General features: G+C 43.7%; 1 protein-coding gene across 1 annotated transcript in view; it reads left to right on the forward strand.

Moving 5' to 3' along the window:
- The window catches only part of jph3b (junctophilin 3b), a 60413-nt gene that overhangs the window by 14853 nt on the left and 24603 nt on the right, over positions 1-20957 (forward strand). The window contains exon 2 of the mRNA XM_088614368.1: positions 3921-4701. Within this exon, the coding sequence (XP_088470494.1) occupies positions 3921-4701 (781 nt within the window). The remainder of the gene's footprint in view (positions 1-3920; positions 4702-20957) is intronic.

A 20957-nucleotide genomic window follows, 5' to 3' on the forward strand; every position in this document is an offset into this window, starting at 1 on the left:
GTGATCACAGTTGCCCCAGCAGAAGTCCACAGCTGGCAAAGGGCCATCAGGCAAGGGTGGGAATTAGCTAGCTAGACTTCATCCAGCTCAATACTCACAGGACTTTCTGGGCACCTGTGATGCCAGCGTAAGCTATGCCACTCCTCCAGCCTCTGCTGTAGAGCTTGCAATGAGTCAAAAGATGAAGAGGTGGGCAAGGCAGAACTCCATCGTGCAGCAAACACACTTCTGACCCGACTAGAGATAGGCTCCTCCAACCTCTCCTATTGATGTGGCTGACGCAATGCCCACAGCTCATCTGTAGATGTAGCTGAATCTCTTGCCGTGTGGATGGACAGTGTAGATGTGCACACACATTGATCCTCCCAAGATTTCAATAATAGCATTCACATAAAAACATAGAATTGTCACGTCTCTCCATGTTCCTCTGATAGTTGCATGACCATCTATATCAGGCCCTGCAACACACCAGACCTGGAAATAATGGATATGTTTGTGTTCATTTTGTGCCTGGAGTTTTACTATTGTTGTATTAACAAAGTGCCAAGGCAACTTGTTTTCATAAGGTGAGACTGTATAAAAAAGATTTTATATCAAGACAAAGGTCTGACAAGCATAAGTGAAGTTACAAATAAGAAGAGGCTAATAGGCCTGTCCTGCTCATTTGGTTGTGCACAGCTTATTGATCCCAGGATTTCATCCAGACATTTCTCAAGGGATGCGGTTGAATCCACTTCTTGCATAAAGAAGTGCTTTCTGTTTCCAGGCCTAAATTCATTCTGTCTCAGGGTTCATTTGCATCCCCTGGTCTTTGGTCACTATGAGTCCTGAAGTACTCCTATCCAGTCAATAGGCAAAGCTAGAGATCAGTTAACCAGAAAGAGCCTAGACAAACCAAGAAGACAATCCAAAAGGCAAAATCCAAGAGACAAGATCAAAAGAGAAAAGTTAAGTCCAAAAACCAAGAAATCCAACAAGAAAATAACACACACTAGAAAGCACTAAAGGTAGCTTTTCAGTAGTAAGCAAGGGCTGGTGTGTGAGGGAGCTTTAAATAGTGGAGGGAGAGGAACGTGGTTGGATAATTGGTTCAGGAGTGAGAATCTGTGGAATCTGGTACTTGTGAGAATGTGATGGGTTCAGTTAGGAATGAGAGCGTCAAACTGTGGGTTTGGGAATGTAATTGGGCGAGTGCCGGACGTGACAATTTGGCTTTTTGAGACACATTGACACTTTAAATACTTGTTCTCTCCTCTATTCAAGATTGAAGATTTCCATTTACCATGCTATGTAACCCATTCCTTTACAGCCTGGGAATTTACCTTGTTGCCTCCTTTAAATTGATCCCACAGTAGCTACATTGTTTTATGCAACATAACATGTTTACATTCCTGTTAACAAATTATCATTGAAAACCCAGACATGTGTTTCAATTCATTGCCCCTTACTTGAGCATACCAAGAAATAATTTTCCCTTCACATATATAATTGTGACATTAACATCTTGATCTACAGGTCTTCATCAGTGAACTTCTCTCTAGACTTTCCCTTAGATGTAGTCAAACTTTACGCCAATCAAACATGAGGAGCTGTCTGCCTGTGTCTGTTTTCTGTGTGCTCAATTAGTATGGTTGTGTCTCAATGGTTCACCTTTTTCTTCCAGACCTATCCCACAGACATCTTAATTGACCATAATTTAGTTAATTAAATGACTGAGGGTCTTTTAAAAAGAGAACATAACAAGGAATCTACAGGTGAAGTTTCTTACTGAGACCCACTGCTGCTGGTTGTTGAGAACTAGTTTATAGCCCCCTGTGTGCAGCTGAGCACTGAAGAGGGAGACTTCACAGTTGAAGCTGAGGTACTCTTTAGAGTTCACAGTATTTGGAATGCAAAGCATTACCTTGCTCCATGTTTCTCTGCTTTGCGTTTAAATATTACAAGCAACGGTGTTGTAAACATGGAATTTGAACTAGATATTTAATTGAAAAGCTCTCTAGGGGACCATTAATTTGGAATTTTAGAATTAGCCAACTGGGATTATGGAGTCGGATTCTAAACTCTCCAAAACTCTCTATTTCAATTGAAGAGCTTGTTGGCTTTTTAGAGCACACCGGTTCTGTATAGTTTCAATGTGGCCTGTATATAAAATCAAATCTTCCTGGCTGAAAAATCTGAAAGGCAAAAGATTTGCTTATTGATGACTTTGCTCTTCCCCTCCTGCAGTTATTTCAAAACAGTGAATGGAAAATGGCACAAAGCATCACATATTAACATTCGCATGTGGCTAGAAATGGCTTCCATGGAGGAGAAGAGGATTGGTAGGGAATTTTATACGACAGACAACATGTACAGTATAACAGATGAGTGGTTCTGTGTTGGTACATACAGAATATAAAAGTGGTAAAAGTGACCATGATTTTTCACAATGTTGAAACAACTGTTGAAACGCTAAATACTGAATGAATGAGATTACGTTTCTACATTTTTGGTGTGTTTTACTCCTCTTGCACCTGACTTTACATCTGTAAGCAGCTGTCATTAACACATCTGTATTATCTTAGTTATGCCTAATGGGGGTGAAGAGAGTTATTTCTGCTACATAACTTCATCTGGAGATTTTCCCCATTGTATAGCACCTGTCTGTTAAAATGTAATAATTGTCTCTTCAAAGCTTTAGCATCATCTTTTAGAATCGGGCGCAATTACTTTGTTCATACCAGCACGGTTTCTGTGCATCAATAATTGAAAGCTTATGAAGAGCAAATAAGAATGGATGAAAGGTTACAAACGAGAGGAGGCCATTCAGTCTGTCTTGCTCATTTGATTGCTAGTTCATTCCTCCTAAAGCAGTGGAAGAGTGCAAGGCATTGGGTATGCCCCAGACATGCTGTACTGTCTGAAGCTACTTGAGAAGACTGGTGTATGTATACTGCGCCTGGCAGTGGCTTTGAGCAAAAGGAAGGGACCCACCATTTCAGAATGATGACATTGCCACCAACTGAAAAGCTTAAATAGCTACTAGAGAAAGTCTGAGATTTCCATATAAACTTCTGGACGGTTTTGGAAGGATTCGAGGGAGTTGTCTCCAAGCAGGCAGGAATAACATTGCTGATTTGCTTATTAAGCTGCAGTAAGCACCTATGGGACACCCACCCAACAGGAGCTGCCTCTCAGAGCAGGAGAATGTTTGGGGGAGAAATGACATGTTCTAAGCTGGGAGTGTGACTGAGGGACAGCGATCAAATCTAGGCTGTGGGCAGTGCATGTGTCACACTGACCAGGCTGTCCGAACTCCAGTGGCACCTTCATCCTTACATTTGCTATGTACAAAGTGTCCACTCAACAGAACATCAGCTTGATGCGCAATCTGCCCATCAATGTTGGCCAAAAGGAAAAGAAGGACCTTACAGTCCTAGATGATCCTCTTTGTTCTGTGGGTGAGCATAAAGGAGACCAATGTGCTGAATTTGTCAGTCCCTTTCATGACTTTGGGGGTGCACCAGAATGGAAGGAGGTGGCAAGTACCTTCAGCTTTTCTCCTCCTGCGACTGGGTGGTGATTCTGGTATTCACATATTCCCGATTGTGCTCAGTCCAGAAAACAGGAGACACTTTCATACATGAATATTGTGAGGGTCTTGCAAGCTACGTTCCCTGGGCTTTTAGTAGAGCCCATTCAGGAACGCATTGTAAGAGTATCAGTCCTCTTGGCACAAGGTTACTCAGGCTTGAATAGACAATCCCTTTCCACCAGGGACTGAAGATCTCTTCCAAATGATACAAGCACGTCAGTGACGGGGTTCAGGCAATTGGCACAAGCTGACAGGAGTGTTAGAAAAGGCAGGAGTTGCGTCCAGGCTTGTGCTCTACCTCTGGGCTGTGTGTTCGCCTGTTGACCTGTCTTCTTCTCGTCCCCAGGAACCTACCAGGGCCAGTGGGTGGGCGGTATGCGCCACGGCTACGGCGTGCGGCAGAGCGTCCCCTACGGGATGGCGGCAGTCATCCGCTCGCCGCTGCGCACCTCCATAAACTCCTTGCGCAGCGAGCACAGCAACGGCACGGCGCTGCACCCCGACGGCGCCGGGGCCTCGGCGGCCGGCAGCCCCGCGGTGTCCCGGGGCGGCTTCGTCCTCAGCATGCACAGCGACGCCGAGCTGCTCAAGGGCAAGAAGAAGGGCCTGTTCCGCCGCTCGCTGCTCAGCGGCCTGAAGCTGCGCAAGTCGGAGTCCAAGAGCTCCCTGGCCAGCCAGCGCAGCAAGCAGAGCTCCTTCCGCAGCGAGGCGGGCATGAGCACGGTCAGCTCCGCCGCCAGCGACATCAACTCCACCATCAGCCTGGGCGAGGGCGAGGCCGACCTGTCGGTGATCGAGGACGACGTGGACGCCACCACCACCGAGACCTACGTGGGCGAGTGGAAGAACGACAAGCGGGCCGGCTTCGGGGTGAGCCGGCGCTCCGACGGGCTGCACTACGAGGGCGAGTGGGTCGGGAACAAGCGGCACGGCTACGGCTGCACCACCTTCCCGGACGGCACCAAGGAGGAGGGGAAGTACAAGCAGAACGTCCTGGTCAGCGGCAAGCGCAAGAACCTCATCCCCCTGCGGGCCAGCAAGATCCGGGAGAAGGTGGACCGGGCCGTGGAGGCGGCCGAGAGAGCCTGCGACATCGCCAAGCAGAAGGCCGAGATCGCTCTGTCCAGGTAAGGCGGCCCAGAGCAGCCAGTCACGGGCGTGTCAAGACCCGTGTGAGCTGAGCCTGAGCTCACCAGGGTTGTGAACACAGCCTCGGAAGGAAGGAAGGAAGAGAGGGCAACTTCCAACTCTGCATTAGACAGTAGCTTCAAGCTTCTGCCAACACCTTTAGATAATCTTGGTTTTGCTGGCAAAACCTTCGGCCCTGTTTCACTTCCAGTCAGCTGTCAATCAGCAGGGCATGTGGCTAATCAGCAGAGTGGGATGTAATAGAAACAGTGTCAATGGTTTCTCCAAAAAGATGATATCTCATGTGAAAGAATCGAAAAGTCTTTATTTTGATAGTGATACAGCTTCTTTGTTTCGAACAATACATTTTATGAAAAACCTTCTTTGCACAGCAGAACCTAAATGCCAATTATAGAAAACTCATTGCCTGAAAAGAAACTCCGACTTGTGCAGGGTATCACAAACTTCCTGAGAAAGGACCTTTTTAAGAAACAGAACCCGTCTCTGGCATGTCGGACTGAGTGTCACCATGGTTATAGGTTGTTTACCCCGATGTGCAAATGTCTGTGTGATGACATCCTAAACTGGGCTCAGTGGGCTCATTCAGATCTGGGTGATGGTGTCGTTTGGCTGTAATTGTTAGTATGTATTCTTCCTTACTTATTCCTGTTAATTGAGAACTAAGTAACCCACAGCACTGTCTCTGTTGTTCGCACATACACAGCAACCCATCAGGACCAAGTCAAATATTACCCTACAGGTGCTGCCTCAGTGACTTTACTGTTCAGTTGTGTAAGCAATCTCCACCACCTCAGAAATTTAACAGCTGGTACAGTGAAGTCAGATATTTCCGTCTGAGCTCACAAACAACTTCTCAAAATGCTACACTGCAGCAGAGAGAGAAAGTGAAGTGAGGAGTTTAGAGACAAAAGATTCTAAGAGAGGGGACAAAGAGCTCATATTTGGCCAAAAAATAGGGCACAATTAATGGCTTTTTGGTGAGACAACATTTACTCCTTCAGCAGAAATACCAAGTGTTTGTGATTATCATAGGTTGCATACTACAGCATACAGTATGTTATGCTTACATGATGTGAAATGTATACATATCATGAAGTAGGGATTTCCTGTTCTTAAGAAGAATGGTCAGTGGATGTAGTTGTGGGTCCCACTGTAATGTGTGCAGCTGTGTATTTAATTTTTGTAGACTGCCACTAATGTAGATTTGCACAGCTTTACCATGACCAGAATTACAGGGGATTGATGTGAATGAACATTTTCAAAAAAAAATTGATTTGTTAATTAATTACACTGACCACATTTCCAAACTGGAATCATATTTTAAAAAACTGCTTTTTGGTATGTTTCCATGTCCATGGTGTTCTCAAAATTGATTTTTTTTCTTTTTCTGTAAAACTACAATGGTTAAATAATCACAGAATCCGGACAGTTAGAGCAAATTACTTGTAATCTGAAGTTTTAAGCATTGCATGTACTGTATATGAGCATTATATTCAATCGATATTATTTAATTTTACACTAATGAGCCTCGGATATCAAGACCAACCTGGGACAAATGAATATCAAAACTGTAAAATCCTGACTGATCTCCTCACAGTATGAGGCTGCAGCACAGCTTGGTGTGTGTGACATTCCAAGGCTTGTCACAGATGAGCCCTTGGGGAGATCTGTCTAGCTCCGCTACTTTCAACTCACATGTCCTCAGACATGACCTTAGCAAATCCACACTTCTCCAGCTCGTTTTTTAAAACTCTGAATTTGAAATTCTTTGTAAGATGACTTTAAACCAAATGAAAGAGTCCAGTGAAAGGCCTGCACAACGACACGTTAAACAGGCTCGAGGAGTCTGAGGAGATGACCACATCCGATTGTAATTAAGATGTGGTCCTCGCTGTGCTCTGACACCAGCTGCAGTGTCACAAAAGGAAAGGCTGGAGAACTTTAAAATGGTGTCCAAATGATTTGATGCATGGGGCTCCTTGTCTTGCTAGATTGCTGCAGAAAGCTGAGAGATTGCCACCTGCAAATACAGAACTGGTCTGGATGAATTAAGATGAGGGATGAGATCGCATAGGAGCTCTCTCTGCCTTGTGGTTGCAGCTTCTGGCTGACATTTTCAAGAGAGGATAATCAATAAGTGCATTTTTCTGAGCAGAGAACAAAAACGCAAAGGGGCTCAGTTACACTTTGAAGCAGACTAAAATCACACTTTGGGCTACAGTGGTCCCTCTAGGTCAGGGAGCCCTTCTTGATACAGTTCTGGCATGAAGGTTTGATGGGCCAAAGGGTTGACGGGTTAAAAATGGAGCCAGGTTCACAGTGAAGATGAGCAAACAAGGCTGGGATTTTTAGACACCTTTGAGGAAATCCATTGCAAGGAAACAGGGCCACATTCTGCCACACAAAAGTGCTGAGCTGTTATAAAACCCAGCTTGCAAATTTGTTTGGGGGAACCTGTTTCTTTAAGTGAATCCAGCATTTTAAAAGAACTTATCCATGTTCTTTTCTGGGTGTCCACTGAAATGGGAAGCAGATTGTTACTACCCTGTTCATTTTGTGGTGCGAATGGTAATAACAAAATGCATGGCTCCTCGTGGAGGCTAATTAGGTCTGAGAATATGAACAGCTGACAAAGGGCAGCAGTCTCTATAGCTCGCCAGCCACAGTGCTCCAAGGCAGACAGAGGGAGATTAATAACAGAGTCGAGGTAAAAAATTGGCAGCTGCTAGATAAGCCTGATGTGGGATCCTCTTATTAAAGCAGTGCACACTATTCTACAGACAATATTGCACCAAGAAGGAGAGTGACCAGCTTTCTTAGAAAGCCAATTGAGACATAATTGAAAATAATTTCTACGATGGGGTTTCCTTGCTTATTTCATTTGGGGTGTGAGAGGAGTGACAGGACAAAGCATTTTGGGTTTTTTTTAATTGTTTTTTTAAATCCCCAAGAGTAAGGACATTAGGAGTAGGAAGGTTGTGCTGTGGAACCAGCAGAGGTTAACGCCAGGTTGAGAATTCAAAAGAAAGATGAAAAAAGCAGAACAAACATTATTTCGGCTATGGAGCCCCAACAGGAGTGTGATAGACAGGGAGGCTCCACAGCGAAAACAACTTTTTGTCTATTTTTTTTTTTACCTCCTTGCATGAAAAAATATAATTGTCTCCAAACATGTGTAAGTACGAATCTGATTAACACTTTCTTATGATTTTGCAGGCTTTATCTCGTTTCTGTGTGTGGCTCCCTCTGTCATGTGTATTGTGCTGAGCAGGCTTTGCTCGTAAGGATGAAGGAGACTGGAAACAGCAGCTCTGTACAGGGTCAATAGCTATAGCTAATGTTAAGTTTCCTGCTGTTTCCTGCTCTGCATTACTCCCTTTTCCTGTGCCTTGTTTTGGAAAGAGACAGATGGGACACAGGAAAAAAAAAGGAATTAACATTTCTCCTAACAAAGCAAAATGACAGCAAAGTCAGTTTGATCCTTAGAGGCTGAATGAGCTAATGAAGCCGTCGCTCATTCCTGCTCGTCTATGAATCTGAGACATTTGGCAGAGAATTCTCTCTGACAACCTGCCTGGGCAGTTTGTTCCCAGCCCCCAGGACTCTCCGTGTAAAGACATGCCTGAAATTCACCTGTCCTCTGTTTCTCATTGTGGCCCCAGGGCCTCCTTTCATTACCGCTGAGCTCGAAGTGGTTCCCTGACATGTCGTTTAACACCATTGGAGGTTGGATTGACAAAGCCTGAATGGCATCCTTTCACAATCCACTCTTCATATTCCTGTTGTGATTAATGTTGGCTGCTAATGTTAACAAGAAAAAGACTCTTCGGGTGGTGAGCATTAGGAAAACCGGTAGCAGGGAAGCTTATGTGGTGTTGCAGTCTTCCTCTGTGCAAATTCCTCACAGGTTACTTGCAGCTACAGGTTACACACAATTACTCGTGTAACTGCGTGAACCGTTTCTACAGAAATCATAACTGAGATCCGCTGTTTCGCCATATTTTCTTGGGGTGCTGTTGGCATGGGGTTAGCATGTGCATGTTCTTCCCGTGTTTGCCTGGGTTTCAGAGTCATGCTGGCAGGATAACTGGCTGCAGTAACAGCTGGCCCTGTTGTGTGTGTGTGTGTGTGTGTGTGTGTGTGTGTGTTGAATGAGAGTGGTTCTCTCTGTGTGTGTGCCCTGTGATGGACTGGTGTTCTATCCAGGGTGTAGCCTTTTCAGTAATTTGGTAATGGTGTACGCAATACAATCTTCGTTTAACAGCTGCTCTGCAGAATTAAGAATCACATACCACGCTGATATGAGAGGGAAACCTAATATATTTAAGGCAGTCTGTTTAACCACACATCTCGGTTATTCTCTTTCCTTTACATTCTTCCTCCTGTTACTGGAAGTGAAAATGAAAGTCTGACCTTTTGTCATGTCAGACTCCTCTGGGTTCGAGGTCAAATCTGTGCAGGCAGCCAGGCTGTGGCAGCATTGTTTTTCTATTACTGCACATCACATGTACACGCAAAAGAGCACGCACATACCTGCTGTGAATCGATGAGAATAATGCGACAGTCCCAGATTTCATTTTCCATACGTGGATGGGAAAATTTGAGAAACTGTTTTCTTATATCGTTTGAGTGGGTGAGGAACTCCTTTTCATCATTTGTACTGGATGTGTCGTGATTTTTGACTGGTTGGCAAGAGCCTGGGAGGAGAGCCAGAGTGGTTTAACACCGGACTCTATTCCCATCCAGTGAATCAGAGAGAGAGCTGGAGAGCAGCGGGAAAGTTAGCTGAATAAGCAAAAGCCATGAGGCAATTATTAATAAGGAAATTAATGGTGTTCTTGTATCTGATTGATTGCTGGGTTTTAACAAGAGGAAGAACATGATAGATGGAAAAACAAAAAACAGAACTGAAGGCTTTGTTTTCTTTTTGTACTTAATGAGGAAAGGATTTACAGGTAGATCATCTACAAAATAAAATAATGTATTACTTTCATCTTTCATTTTATAATTATATTTTGTTTTTTATATTATTAAGTATTTACATTATGCCAGCACAGATAGGAGGTTACATATGGAAATACACTCAGCAAAAACACACAACCAACAACCAACAAGCCACACAAAAATTTACAGAACATAATCAGGTCTCAATGGGGCTACAACCCCAATCCAGGCTTGCCAGTATTTGATAAACCTCTGTGTCTGTAACCTAAGAGAAGAGGTGATCTTTTCCTTCATAACACTGATCTTTTGTTCCATTGCATTGGGTACTAAACCACTTCCTTGTCACTGTTTTCTTATTGGCAGCTTAAAAAAATCCTAGTATATCTGCCCTTTACTTCCATGTAATTAAAAGTATACATAACGAAGAATTCAAATGGTATGTCTGAGTTTACCATGCCATAGAACTGAAGGGTTTAAGCTACCTTGCATGAAAAGCACATGATGAAGACTAAGCACCTCAACACCTGAGTAATAGACATTACTGCAGCAAAAGGAAAAAGTTCTGAAAGCGTGTGCCATTGCGTTTATGTTGAAGAAACCTATCTGCCTACAACACAGCTGACACCACAAACTTTAATTTTAGAAACAACAGTTAGGAATATTGCTATATCATTTTCTCAATAAAAACAGTTGGAAATGTTAATCTTGGAAGCCTACTTCTGAAATTATGTCCAGGACTTCACTTCTTCTGTCATATTTAATTGTTTGATGTATAGTACCTGGAAAACAGATAATTGACACACATTCTTCCTAGAAAGAGGTACTTAAGATACTGTGGTGAAATAATTCATTTGAGATGCAGAGTACCATTACTTTTGTCAGTAACTGTGAAAGTAGGTTTAATATAAGGTTGAATGTCACTTTGAGTGTGTTTTTCATTCTGATTGCGATTACTCATCCATATATTATTCACCAACAGCAATGTGGCATAAATCCGAATGAAGTTGGAAGTTGTTACAGGAGAAAGTAAAGGCAGACTGACTGTAGAGATGTAAAATGCACTGGGTCCGTGTGATACATTGGAGAGGCGAGCGAGGAGCTCTTATTAAAGTCCCAGTGTGGCTTCTAGCAAAAAGCTCTATTAAATGCACACGGTTAGGATTTTTCAAGATGCTTGGCACCGTTGAAATTCACTGTTTATATACTATAGCTGCCATTCTTTCTTTTGCGACCATCTCCGTCATTTTCAGCCATCTCCGTCATCCTGCTATAGTTTCAATCATGTCTCTGAATGACTTGTGCCAGCCCTTGTCCTCTACTCTGCACTTTAGAAACATGCTTTGAGTAACTTCTTCTCAGACATGGTATATACTTGCACGGTGCTTCACTGGGCTGGATTGCACAAGCTAATTCTCAAAGTCAAAGCCACAAACAGCTATCAAACCACACACTCTACTACATAAGAACAATTTGCAATATGCATTGATTGTGCAATACAATAAAAAAAAATCAAAGAAGAACACAGAAGCCAGGCATATAAATAATTATTTGCATAGGGAAAGCATCTCAGAGTGATTTCAAGAATGCTAATGTGCTGCACAGTATAACAAGGGCAAGCTCTTTTGGTGGTGCTGATTCATAAGTAGGTCCTACCGTTGCGGTATTTCGGGCTGCACACAGCATTATCCTATTGCTTTAATTGCCTCTCCTGGAAGTGGAGGAGGCATATGACACTGCAGGGTTTGAAACAGCTAAGCTCATTACAAACCAGAGCAAGTGCTGTAGGTCATCTTTAACCAGAACGCACGCGGGAGGTAAATGTGTCAAAGCCATCATCTTCTCCACTGTGAAGGTGGCAGTGGTGCTGAGGGCTTCCTCCTAGCTACTGCACCCTATCCACTGTGCCTAACCCACATCTCTGCCCTCTCAAGCCTGTAAGGCTTAACGTGCCATAAACATGCATCCTTAGACGTGGCTGACCTGCTTGTGGACTCTGACCTGTATTCAGGAAAGCACTCCCGTCAAGAACACTCAACAACAGTTGCCTCTCTCATAAGGTTCGGTCATTCCCGGTATCATCATAAATTTCCACTCTGCCTTTTCCCATTGAGAATTTCTCTTTCCAGTAACATCAGTTAAAGGAAATTAAATCTGGATGTCCTGATGTCCTTTTCTTCCTTGCAAAAAATGCCCATGACTCCCTTAGGGGAATCAGCACTTTGCCTTCATTGAGGTAACATGATTATTGTGCATCTTGTTTTTTTTTTTGCATTATAGTTACTTCCTGCCTTGTTCTCAGGTTAAAAAGGAGACAATATGTCTCCGTTAGCTTCCTAGTAATGTGGCAGGTTAAAGGATTAGGTTAAATTGATTTCAGAATAATAGAAGAAGCGTTGTTGGGGCAGTTAGCGTTATTACATCACAACTCTAAGGTCCTGGGTGTGATTCCAGACTGTGCCTTCCGTGTTCTCTCCTTGTTTGTGTGAATTTTCTCCAGATACACCAGTTGCCTCCCACCTTCCCAGAATCTGAGGTTAATTGATGTCACAAAATTAATCTCTGTGTGCCCAGTGATAGACTGGCACCCTTTCCAGGGTGTAGTCTTGCTTTGTGTCCTATGCTTCTGGGGACGGGCTCCAGGCTTCCATCAGGCTTACCAGGAATAAGAGATAAGAGATTGATAAAATAATCATGAAAAGCTCTCAGCTTACATGCTACTAATATGAAAGACGTTCGTGGGCTGTCATTGTCCATGTTTCTAAAATGTTATCCCACTGCTGTCGATATAGAAATGGTGGCTCTGGAACAGACAGGCACAGTGACGAGGAAAGATACAAGTGCGCTCTGCAGCTCAGTGGTCACGCTAGACCTTCACAGTGATACCTCTCTTGTTTAAAACATACTGTAGCAAGCTCACTGGCACAGATCTGCAGAGTCACTGTTGTGTGACGAGCTGAGGATATTGTGGCCGATCGAAGTCACCCAACCCTGCCAGCCAATGACAAAACCCAGGCTCAAACCAGAAAAGCCTCAGCCCCTGTTCTAGGTCAGGACCTGTGCCCTTGTTTTAACCTTGGTTTTCTTCATTCATTGCCCCCATGATGATAACTGACTATAACTACTAGAACCAGAGTATTTGTTTATATTATCTACTTACCATTTTGCTCAAAGGGATTATACCTGGGGAGGCACTATGACCCAGTGGTTAGCATTGCTGCCTTGCAGCACTGGGGCCCTGGGTTCAATTCCAGACCTGGGGTGCTGTCTGTGTGGAGTTTGTATGTTCTCCCCGTGTTCATGTAGATTTCCTCCAGGTGTTCTGGTTCCCTCCTAAACTCCAAAAACATGTTGGTAGGTTAATCAGCTTCTGGGATAATGGGCCCTGTTGTGAGTATGAGCGTATACGTCTGCCCTGCGATGGACAGGGGTCTTGTCCAGGGTGTATCCCATCTTGCTTCTGTTGCTTGCTGGCTCCTGTCTTTATCCTGTATTGGATAAAGGGATTAGAAAATGGATGGATGGATTATAACTGTGTTGTGTGGCCTGGATCCCCATCATGCAAACACCTCCCTTCACTCTTCCTTCCCTCCAGTGCTGTCCTGACTTGTCCCAGCTCCATGGGGCTTCACACAGCCTTCATTAACCATGCAGCATGTTCAGCCAACCAGTGGCCACCTATCGTGTCATCTTCCCATATGACACGATCTTACTCACATTGTCTTCATTTGTTGCCGTTCTCTTTTATCTTTAGCAAAACAAATGGATTAAATAGGTCTCAGTGTGAGCCCATTTCCTTCACATTGTCTAATGCTTTTTTGTTTACGTTCAACCTGGATGGAGTCGTCCAGATGCAGGACCTGTTCCCAGCTTGTGGATTGAGATTTGACTGCAAAATGTAAAGACGTCAAAACAAATTTATTTTATGTGAAATTTTGAAAGGTGTACTTAACTTCATCCATTCATTCAAAAAAGTAAAAGAGAAGAAGACTCTCAGTGTAATTTGCTCTGGTATTTGTTCACCCCCTGTTTTTTTTCTTGTGTTCTTGAAGGGTTAAAGTGGAAAGGTTATGGCATATTATTGAACCATGGGGAGGTTGTTGTTTTCCGATACAATTTTCTACTCTAACCTTAATTAGAGTGCACAGTTTGATGTGAGCTGTCCGAGGTTTTTTTTCTTTTAATTAAAGGTGACATTTAGAAAAGGGGGAAGGAGGAGGATGTGATGATAGAGGTTATCTGGCTATCCCATCGAGCGTCTAATTAATTACGTCTGTGATGCTCACAGCATCATCTTCCTTGCTTTCAACAGAGGCTTTTCTTTGCTTGGCTAGAGCCGTGACTACGACAAAGACTAGTCCAGTCCTCCCACCTGGATGGAAAGGGTTTTGTCCAGAGCAGCCTCTCCACTGGAGGGGCTCACTGCTCTAGAGTCTAGGCGTTCTGGGTTCAAGTCTGAGTCGTGACCTTAGCCGGATGTGGGGGGTCAAGCTGGGATTCGGCAGCTAAGGCTCTCTCGGCTTCTGGAAAAAGAGTGACTTCTCGGCCTCCCGCTGTGAGGGATGCACCCTTCTTCAGATCGGGGACCTCCTATATGTCACTAACAAGCCTGTGATGTGTCAGAACTCAACTCGTTCGGGCTGCGTTCATTTCCATGTTCTCCCCAGTATCAGATTAAGTAAATGTATACTGTAATACAATCTGTGATAGGCAATCTTCCATTTATAACCAATGAGAAAATAAAGAAATGCAATAACGCAGTTGATCAGAAGGATTCGGGATTAAGAGCCCTGCAATCTGCTCTAATGATACTGTGCTGCTTCCTCTTGTTGTTTCCAGTTTTACTCATGGGCTGCGGTATTTCCTATCGGAGATTTTCAGTGTGATGTTACAGCAAGATTTCACTTCGGGTGGGTTGCACTTGCCTTTTGCCTTAGATTCCAGATCCAGCTCTGAATTAGTTTTAACGGATGGTGGCTTAACTGGTGACACTGAATGTTTTTCGCTGCAAAGCTGGAGATTTAAAAGATTAAGGTGATTCAAAGTGTAGGAGCTGTAAGGTTCCTGGACCGAATACATTTCTTGTTAAACCAGTTGGGAGAAATGAGACTTGGACCTTCTCCTGGAGCACAGCTTGAAATCTCTTATCTGTGACATTTGTGCACAAAGTAAAACATGTCCTGGTATTTTACTGCACTGTCACAGGATTAAACTCATCCACTGGAACCCCACTCCCATTACAAAGTAAATTTGATTTCCCCCATCTCACTTCTATTGTTTTTGGCTTCACATAGAACTCTGGGGTGTACTTCTGAATGACTTATAACTACTCAAATGTCTTGTGAGCTACAAGTCAAGCAGTGATGCAATTGAGACGTTTTTTTTATACTTCTTCAAATGATGCTGAAGACCAATCTCAATAGATATCTGTATCTATTGTGTCAGATGGCACAACGCTGATTTTATTATGTTCTGCATCTACTAAAGTGTGCCAACTACAGAACAGGAAAATATAATAATTCATTAATAATTGCTTTCACTTACAGTATATAGCACTTTTCTGGACACTCCACTCAAAGCTATTTACAGGTAATGGGGACTCCTCTCCACCACCACCAGTGTGTCCCCCCACCTGGATGATGTGATGGCAGCCATAGTGCACCAGTACTCTCCCCACACACCAGCTATCGGAGGAGAGCAGAGTAAAGAAGCCAGTTCTTAGATGGGGATTATTAGGAGGCCATGATTGCTAAAGGCCAGGGGGAAATCTCTACAGGACATTGGAGTTAAACCTTTACCATTTTCCAGAAACACCTTGGGATTTTTAATGACCACAGAGAGTCAGGACTTCGGTTTCACGTCTCGTACGAAGGACGGCACCTTTTTTTACTGTATAGTGTCCCTTTCACTATACTGGGGCATTAGGACCTACATAGACCACAGGGCCCCCTGTAGGCCCCTCTTCCAACAGTAACCTTAGTTTTTCCCAGGAGGTCTCCCATCCAGGTACTGGCCAGGATCTCACCTGCGGAGCTTCAGTGAGTTGCCGGTTATGAGTTGCAGAGTGATATGGCTGCTGGCACAGGAGTAAAGCAATACAGACTATTGCGATTCTTAACTTGGGGTGGGACTGTGGAATTGAAAGCAGGGTATTGGCTTTAACAACATGTCTGGGCAGCTTGTTTTAGCAATCACTTAGCTGAAATGGTGATGATCTTTGGCATCCGGCCATGAGTACAAGGATCTCGGAAAAATCCCCACTAGGTGGAATCAGCCAAGGAGCTGCTGCCAGGGCAATAACTGGGATGTAAGGGATGAATTCCCAGGAAACAGGGAAGGAGGATGTTACAATTCAGCTATAGGGCTGAGTGCTGCTGACATGGCATGTGAGTGCCAAAGTCTTCTTTCTCCAAAATGAGAAAGTTTTGTTGCAAATGAGTAAGATGGAGTGAATGGTATCCTCACTTCTAACTGTACTAATGTTTTTGTGACTATTTTATGAGTTTGAGAAAACGTTTCCTTTTCTATAGCTAACATGCCTGAATAAAATGCATACCTAGAAAGCATAGGATTGAAAAGGAATGTAAAACCAACTGTGAAGATTGATGACAGCCCAGAGCTCTTCTGGTTACTTCAACAAGCCTTCTGCTTTGGAAAAACCTAGTTGGCTTTGGATTGGATAGGAGCAATTTCATCTTCTTTCCTCAATTCTATCTTACCAGAAGGAATTCGATTCGTGAATCATTTTGGAAACACCTTTCAAAATAATATAAATTACAAATGCCGTGTTATTCATATTAAACATCTGTAAACCAATGTTGCATTGTTCTGTGAATAAAACTCCACATCAGTAGAGTAGCATTGTTTCAATGCAATAAACGAAAAATTAAACAAGTCTAGAGAAAGCCATTGTATTTCAAAACGTTTATGCAACATTTATTTACACCACTGTTCACTCCAGTAGCTGAAGGACAACTTGCCAGATACTGTAGTCTGTCCTCTCTCCACACCAGATACCTCTACCTCACCACCCAAGACTGGATTGACAACATCCACATCAGCAGTTCTCAGGAATCTAGGCAAAAGATGGAATTATGCAAGGACCATTATCCCAGTCACTTAATAAGACATTTACAGCCCATTTTAAAACATAAGAATGGTTACAAAGGAGTGGAGCCCATCTACTCCATTAGGCAGGTAAAAGCAAATCAATCCAAGGATCTCACCCAGCTGTTTCTTGAAAGAAGGCAGGGTATTGGCGTCAACAACATGTCTGGGCAGCTTGTTTCAGCTCCCACAAGCTTCTCATTTTTGCCATCATTTTTTGTGAATAAGCCAAATTAAAACACTCCCAAGTCCCACACAAAATTTCCCTTCACCACACAAGTGGCTTCCTTTAATGGTGGGGCTTACACTGCTGCGGTGGACCCCTCCTGCTAGGCGTGGGATCACAGGTGAGATCAGGTGGTCTTAGACAGAGATAGAGACCTTGGTACTGGTGCCGTAGAGTGAGACTCTTTCCATCCGCTCAGGTGTTGAATACTGCTGCAGTTCCTAGAATCAGACAGATGGGAAATGGCCCTATTAGTGTAAGACTCACAGAGGAGGAAGATGCAGATTAAAGGCAAACAGAGAGTATCTGCAGTGGAGCACACAGGGGGAGGAATGAGCCTGCTTTATCAATTACTACTCGATACGATGAGCAGGGGCCTCATGACACAGAACAGGCACTCCTGGAATCAGACAATTAGCACTGCCCCCTCCCCCAGAGAGCAAAGCCAGAGAGGGGGGGGGGCCCAGGCTGATGTCATGGAATAATTAGTGATCACATTTTGCTCGTCAATTAAATTTTGTTCTTCAAAATCCAGCCCGTGTTATAAATAGAGATAAAAAATCACTATAGCTCAGCACTGGCGATTGCGGGGTCACAGCGACAATTGATTCTCTTCCCAGGCAGGGACAGGGTACAAGCAGTGGTACAGTATGTAATGAATCTCCAGCTTTTTAATCAGACTGCACACCGCCCTGATTAGGTCAGTGAGAAAAGAGACAGGCTGATGCAGAAGTGTGGCTGAGCTTTGCTCTTTAACTGCACACCATGACAGTCAAAAAACACACGTTTTTTGTGTGTCAAAAATTAAAACAAAGCAATGGTATGCAACAGGAATTCCAATAGAAGCTCTGTTTCCTAGCAGTCTAATTTCTGGGAGTTTTCCCAGGATTTTTTTCACTGGTCAGTGTTGCACAGCTAAGGACGAACACTCTCCGTCCTGACAATCTCAAGACTGCTCTACCCTAAGACCTCTCTCCCTGGCCGACTCCAAACCACTCTGCTCTGTTCAGCCTCAGATCTCTCTCCCTGATCAACTCACTATTTTTATTTTAAAAAAGAAGATGGTACTGTGCACGTGTGCTCATTAGATTTTAATTAGAAACCAGTAAAGACGTCTGTGTATGTTTAGCTTCACAGAAATGTGTTCAGGTTAAATAGCGTTGAAGAAAGCCTGTCACATTTGCTCATCCCGTTGTGCAATCCTTCAAGTCTTCCTTTCGTTTATCAGCAAGCCAGCAAGAGCCCCAGAGAAAATTTGTGCTCTGCACAGCCCCCTGCTCACTGGCCTCCATCACAGCAACCGGAGTCTGTCTGCTGTTTGAGGCAGTGATGGCCAATCCCTCCTCTCTTCCCAGTCTGTGATGGAAGGGACACAGAGAGAAAAGCAGACCACACTCAAAGCCCCAGGTCTGTAGAGCTTGCTCCCATCTCTAATTGCCTCTTCAAAAAGATTGTGACATTAATATGAATGGTGTTTTAAACACAGATAATGTGAGGTTATTCAAGTGAGGAGATCAAAGGAACTGCCTGAGGCCAGGAACACTTCCCAGAGAGGACAATCTCCTGTGTGGCTGTAGCCAAGGGTTTCTGGGAGGATACTAGCATATTAGCCTGATATGTGGGGTGGTTCATTGTGTCCTTGATCCTGGGAACAGGGATTATAAATAAATCAGAGCACAATGTTACAATCTTACAAATATGCTGTATACATTTGTAGGATATCCCCTATTTTCATTTTATAGATTTTTCTCCATTGCCATTAACAGAGCGTGCTTTGAGTTGTTTTATCATCATTGGGAACAATGTGTACCTACATGCAGCGGAGCACTGACATTCTCACAAGACTGAGATATTGTGTGGTTATAACAGCGTTACAGAAGTCCTGGCAACAATCTGGATGCCTGTAGTGGGGCTGTTAATAGGTAGGCGGGCAGGTAAGAAGCCAAGAATAGTTAGATGTTTCTTCTTAGAGCCACACAGAAATGACACAATAATCTTTGATATAATAATAATAATAATAATTGCTTACACTTATATAGCGCTTTTCTGGACACTCCACTCAAAGCACTTTACAGGTAATGGGGACTCCTCTCCACCACCACCAATGTGCAGCCCCACCTGGATGATGCGATGGCAGCCATAGTGCACCAGAACGCTCACCACACACCAGCTATCAGTGGGGAGGAGAGCAGAGTAATGAAGCCAATTCAAAGAGGGGGATTATATATGATATTCATCTGAAAATGAATTTCATATTCTTGAATACCTTTCTAATGAGCACAACAACACAATCATATGGAGAAAAGCACAACCCCTGAGTTGAGAGATTCATCTAGAGTGCTCTCCTGAGTATGTACCGATCTGAACTTGTTTTGTGACTTAATGTGGAAACATGAAGAAGAAACTAACCCTGATTTCACACTCACAAAAAATAGAGAGCCAACTGTGCAATGAGCCAGGTTTAAAACTGCTCTTAGGCTTTTTTAATACTTGTAGTGTCATGTTTTATGCATTTGCCCCACAGTCTAATTTGACAAGTCTTCATTTGCACTGTGATGACTGCCTCACTGCCGATGCTGTTTCTGACCTAAATTAACTTGCTTGTTCTCCATCAATATCCAATCTTGCTGCGCCTGTACCTTCATTAAGGGAAGGCGCTGAACAAATGCCTTCACTCCACTATAAATTCTAACCTTTGCCACATCCTGATCTTTTTCTCCCAAAGGCCCACTGTAGAAAATAGAACCCAATTCACTTGGACAAAATACGTGGAATTAATCTGCCTCAATTCCAGGTTTCAGCAGCCCTATCACAGCAGCTTGTGCTTCTGAAATTGATCTGGCAAATTGGTCTCCACAAGTTGTGTCATCTGGACTACCGGGACAAGAGAAGGGCACCCTGGAACTTTCTGTCATTCAAAAATATTAGGAAATGACCACATCCCGATTTTCCAGGAGGAACATTTTTCAAATGAAAAACTCACGGAAAAAACTTAAAAAGAAACAAACCTTCCAGGATGCAGTCGACTTGGGCTTGCCAGGATGGAGCGGTCCGAAGTCAGTCGGGGTAGCACAGTCTGGAGTCAGACAAGGCAGAGCTGTCCTGAGCTGTCCAGGCTAGAAGGGTTTGGAGTCTTGTGGTGTCCAGACTAGAGCTGTTTGCAATAGGCCAAGGAGAGCGGTCTAGCTCCAATGCTGTGCAAAGCTGAGCAGTGAAAGAAATCCTGGTTAAAACCCCAAGTTAATAATCACATGAAATTTACCCATTTCATATCCGGTAGCTCTATCCCAGTATAATCTGATGCAACACCTTTCCTCACCAAGGTAGAATTCCAGACAGATGGACACCTCATTTCCCCCATCCTCAATGATCTTTTCAGCCTGTTGCAGTTCAAACTGGGGCCGTGTTCCACAGCAGCACACAGCTGTTAGGTCACCCAGCACGTTTGCAAGATGTGTGCATTCACTCGAATGCCAAGAATGTTGGGTACTTTCAGTTATGAGCCTCCCCTCTTTCCCTTTCTTTACTTGGCTTTTCTGTAGATACTGTACTAATTTAAACAGATAATTTCACAGTGTGAGATGCCTTCCTGTCAGTCAGATCTGTGGAAGAAACGTTAGCTGCCCTCCGCTTTGATCTCTCTTTTCCTTTCACTGAATACCTGACGAGGTCTCCCACTGTGCTGTGGTAAAACGGTCATTCTGACATGCCCAAATGGCTTTTAACCTGTGTTTCAGCATCTTAGTTTCCCGTTAAAGGTTGCATTCGGGAGCAGTCTGGCCACAGTAATAGCCTTAGTATGCTACTATGTGTTTTACAGGATTTGTTTAAATTTGTTTCAGTGAAACGGTGCCATATTTTAGGAACCTTACTGAAGGAGAAACACTATTGAAAACAACACATTATAGTTCATGCCCTGTGAGGTTTTGTTTTCTTTACATCACAAACTGCCCTTTGAAT

This window comes from Lepisosteus platostomus, chromosome 20 (assembly GCF_059453375.1).
Source record: "Lepisosteus platostomus isolate fLepPlt1 chromosome 20, fLepPlt1.hap1, whole genome shotgun sequence".
Lineage (NCBI taxonomy): Eukaryota > Metazoa > Chordata > Actinopteri > Semionotiformes > Lepisosteidae > Lepisosteus > Lepisosteus platostomus.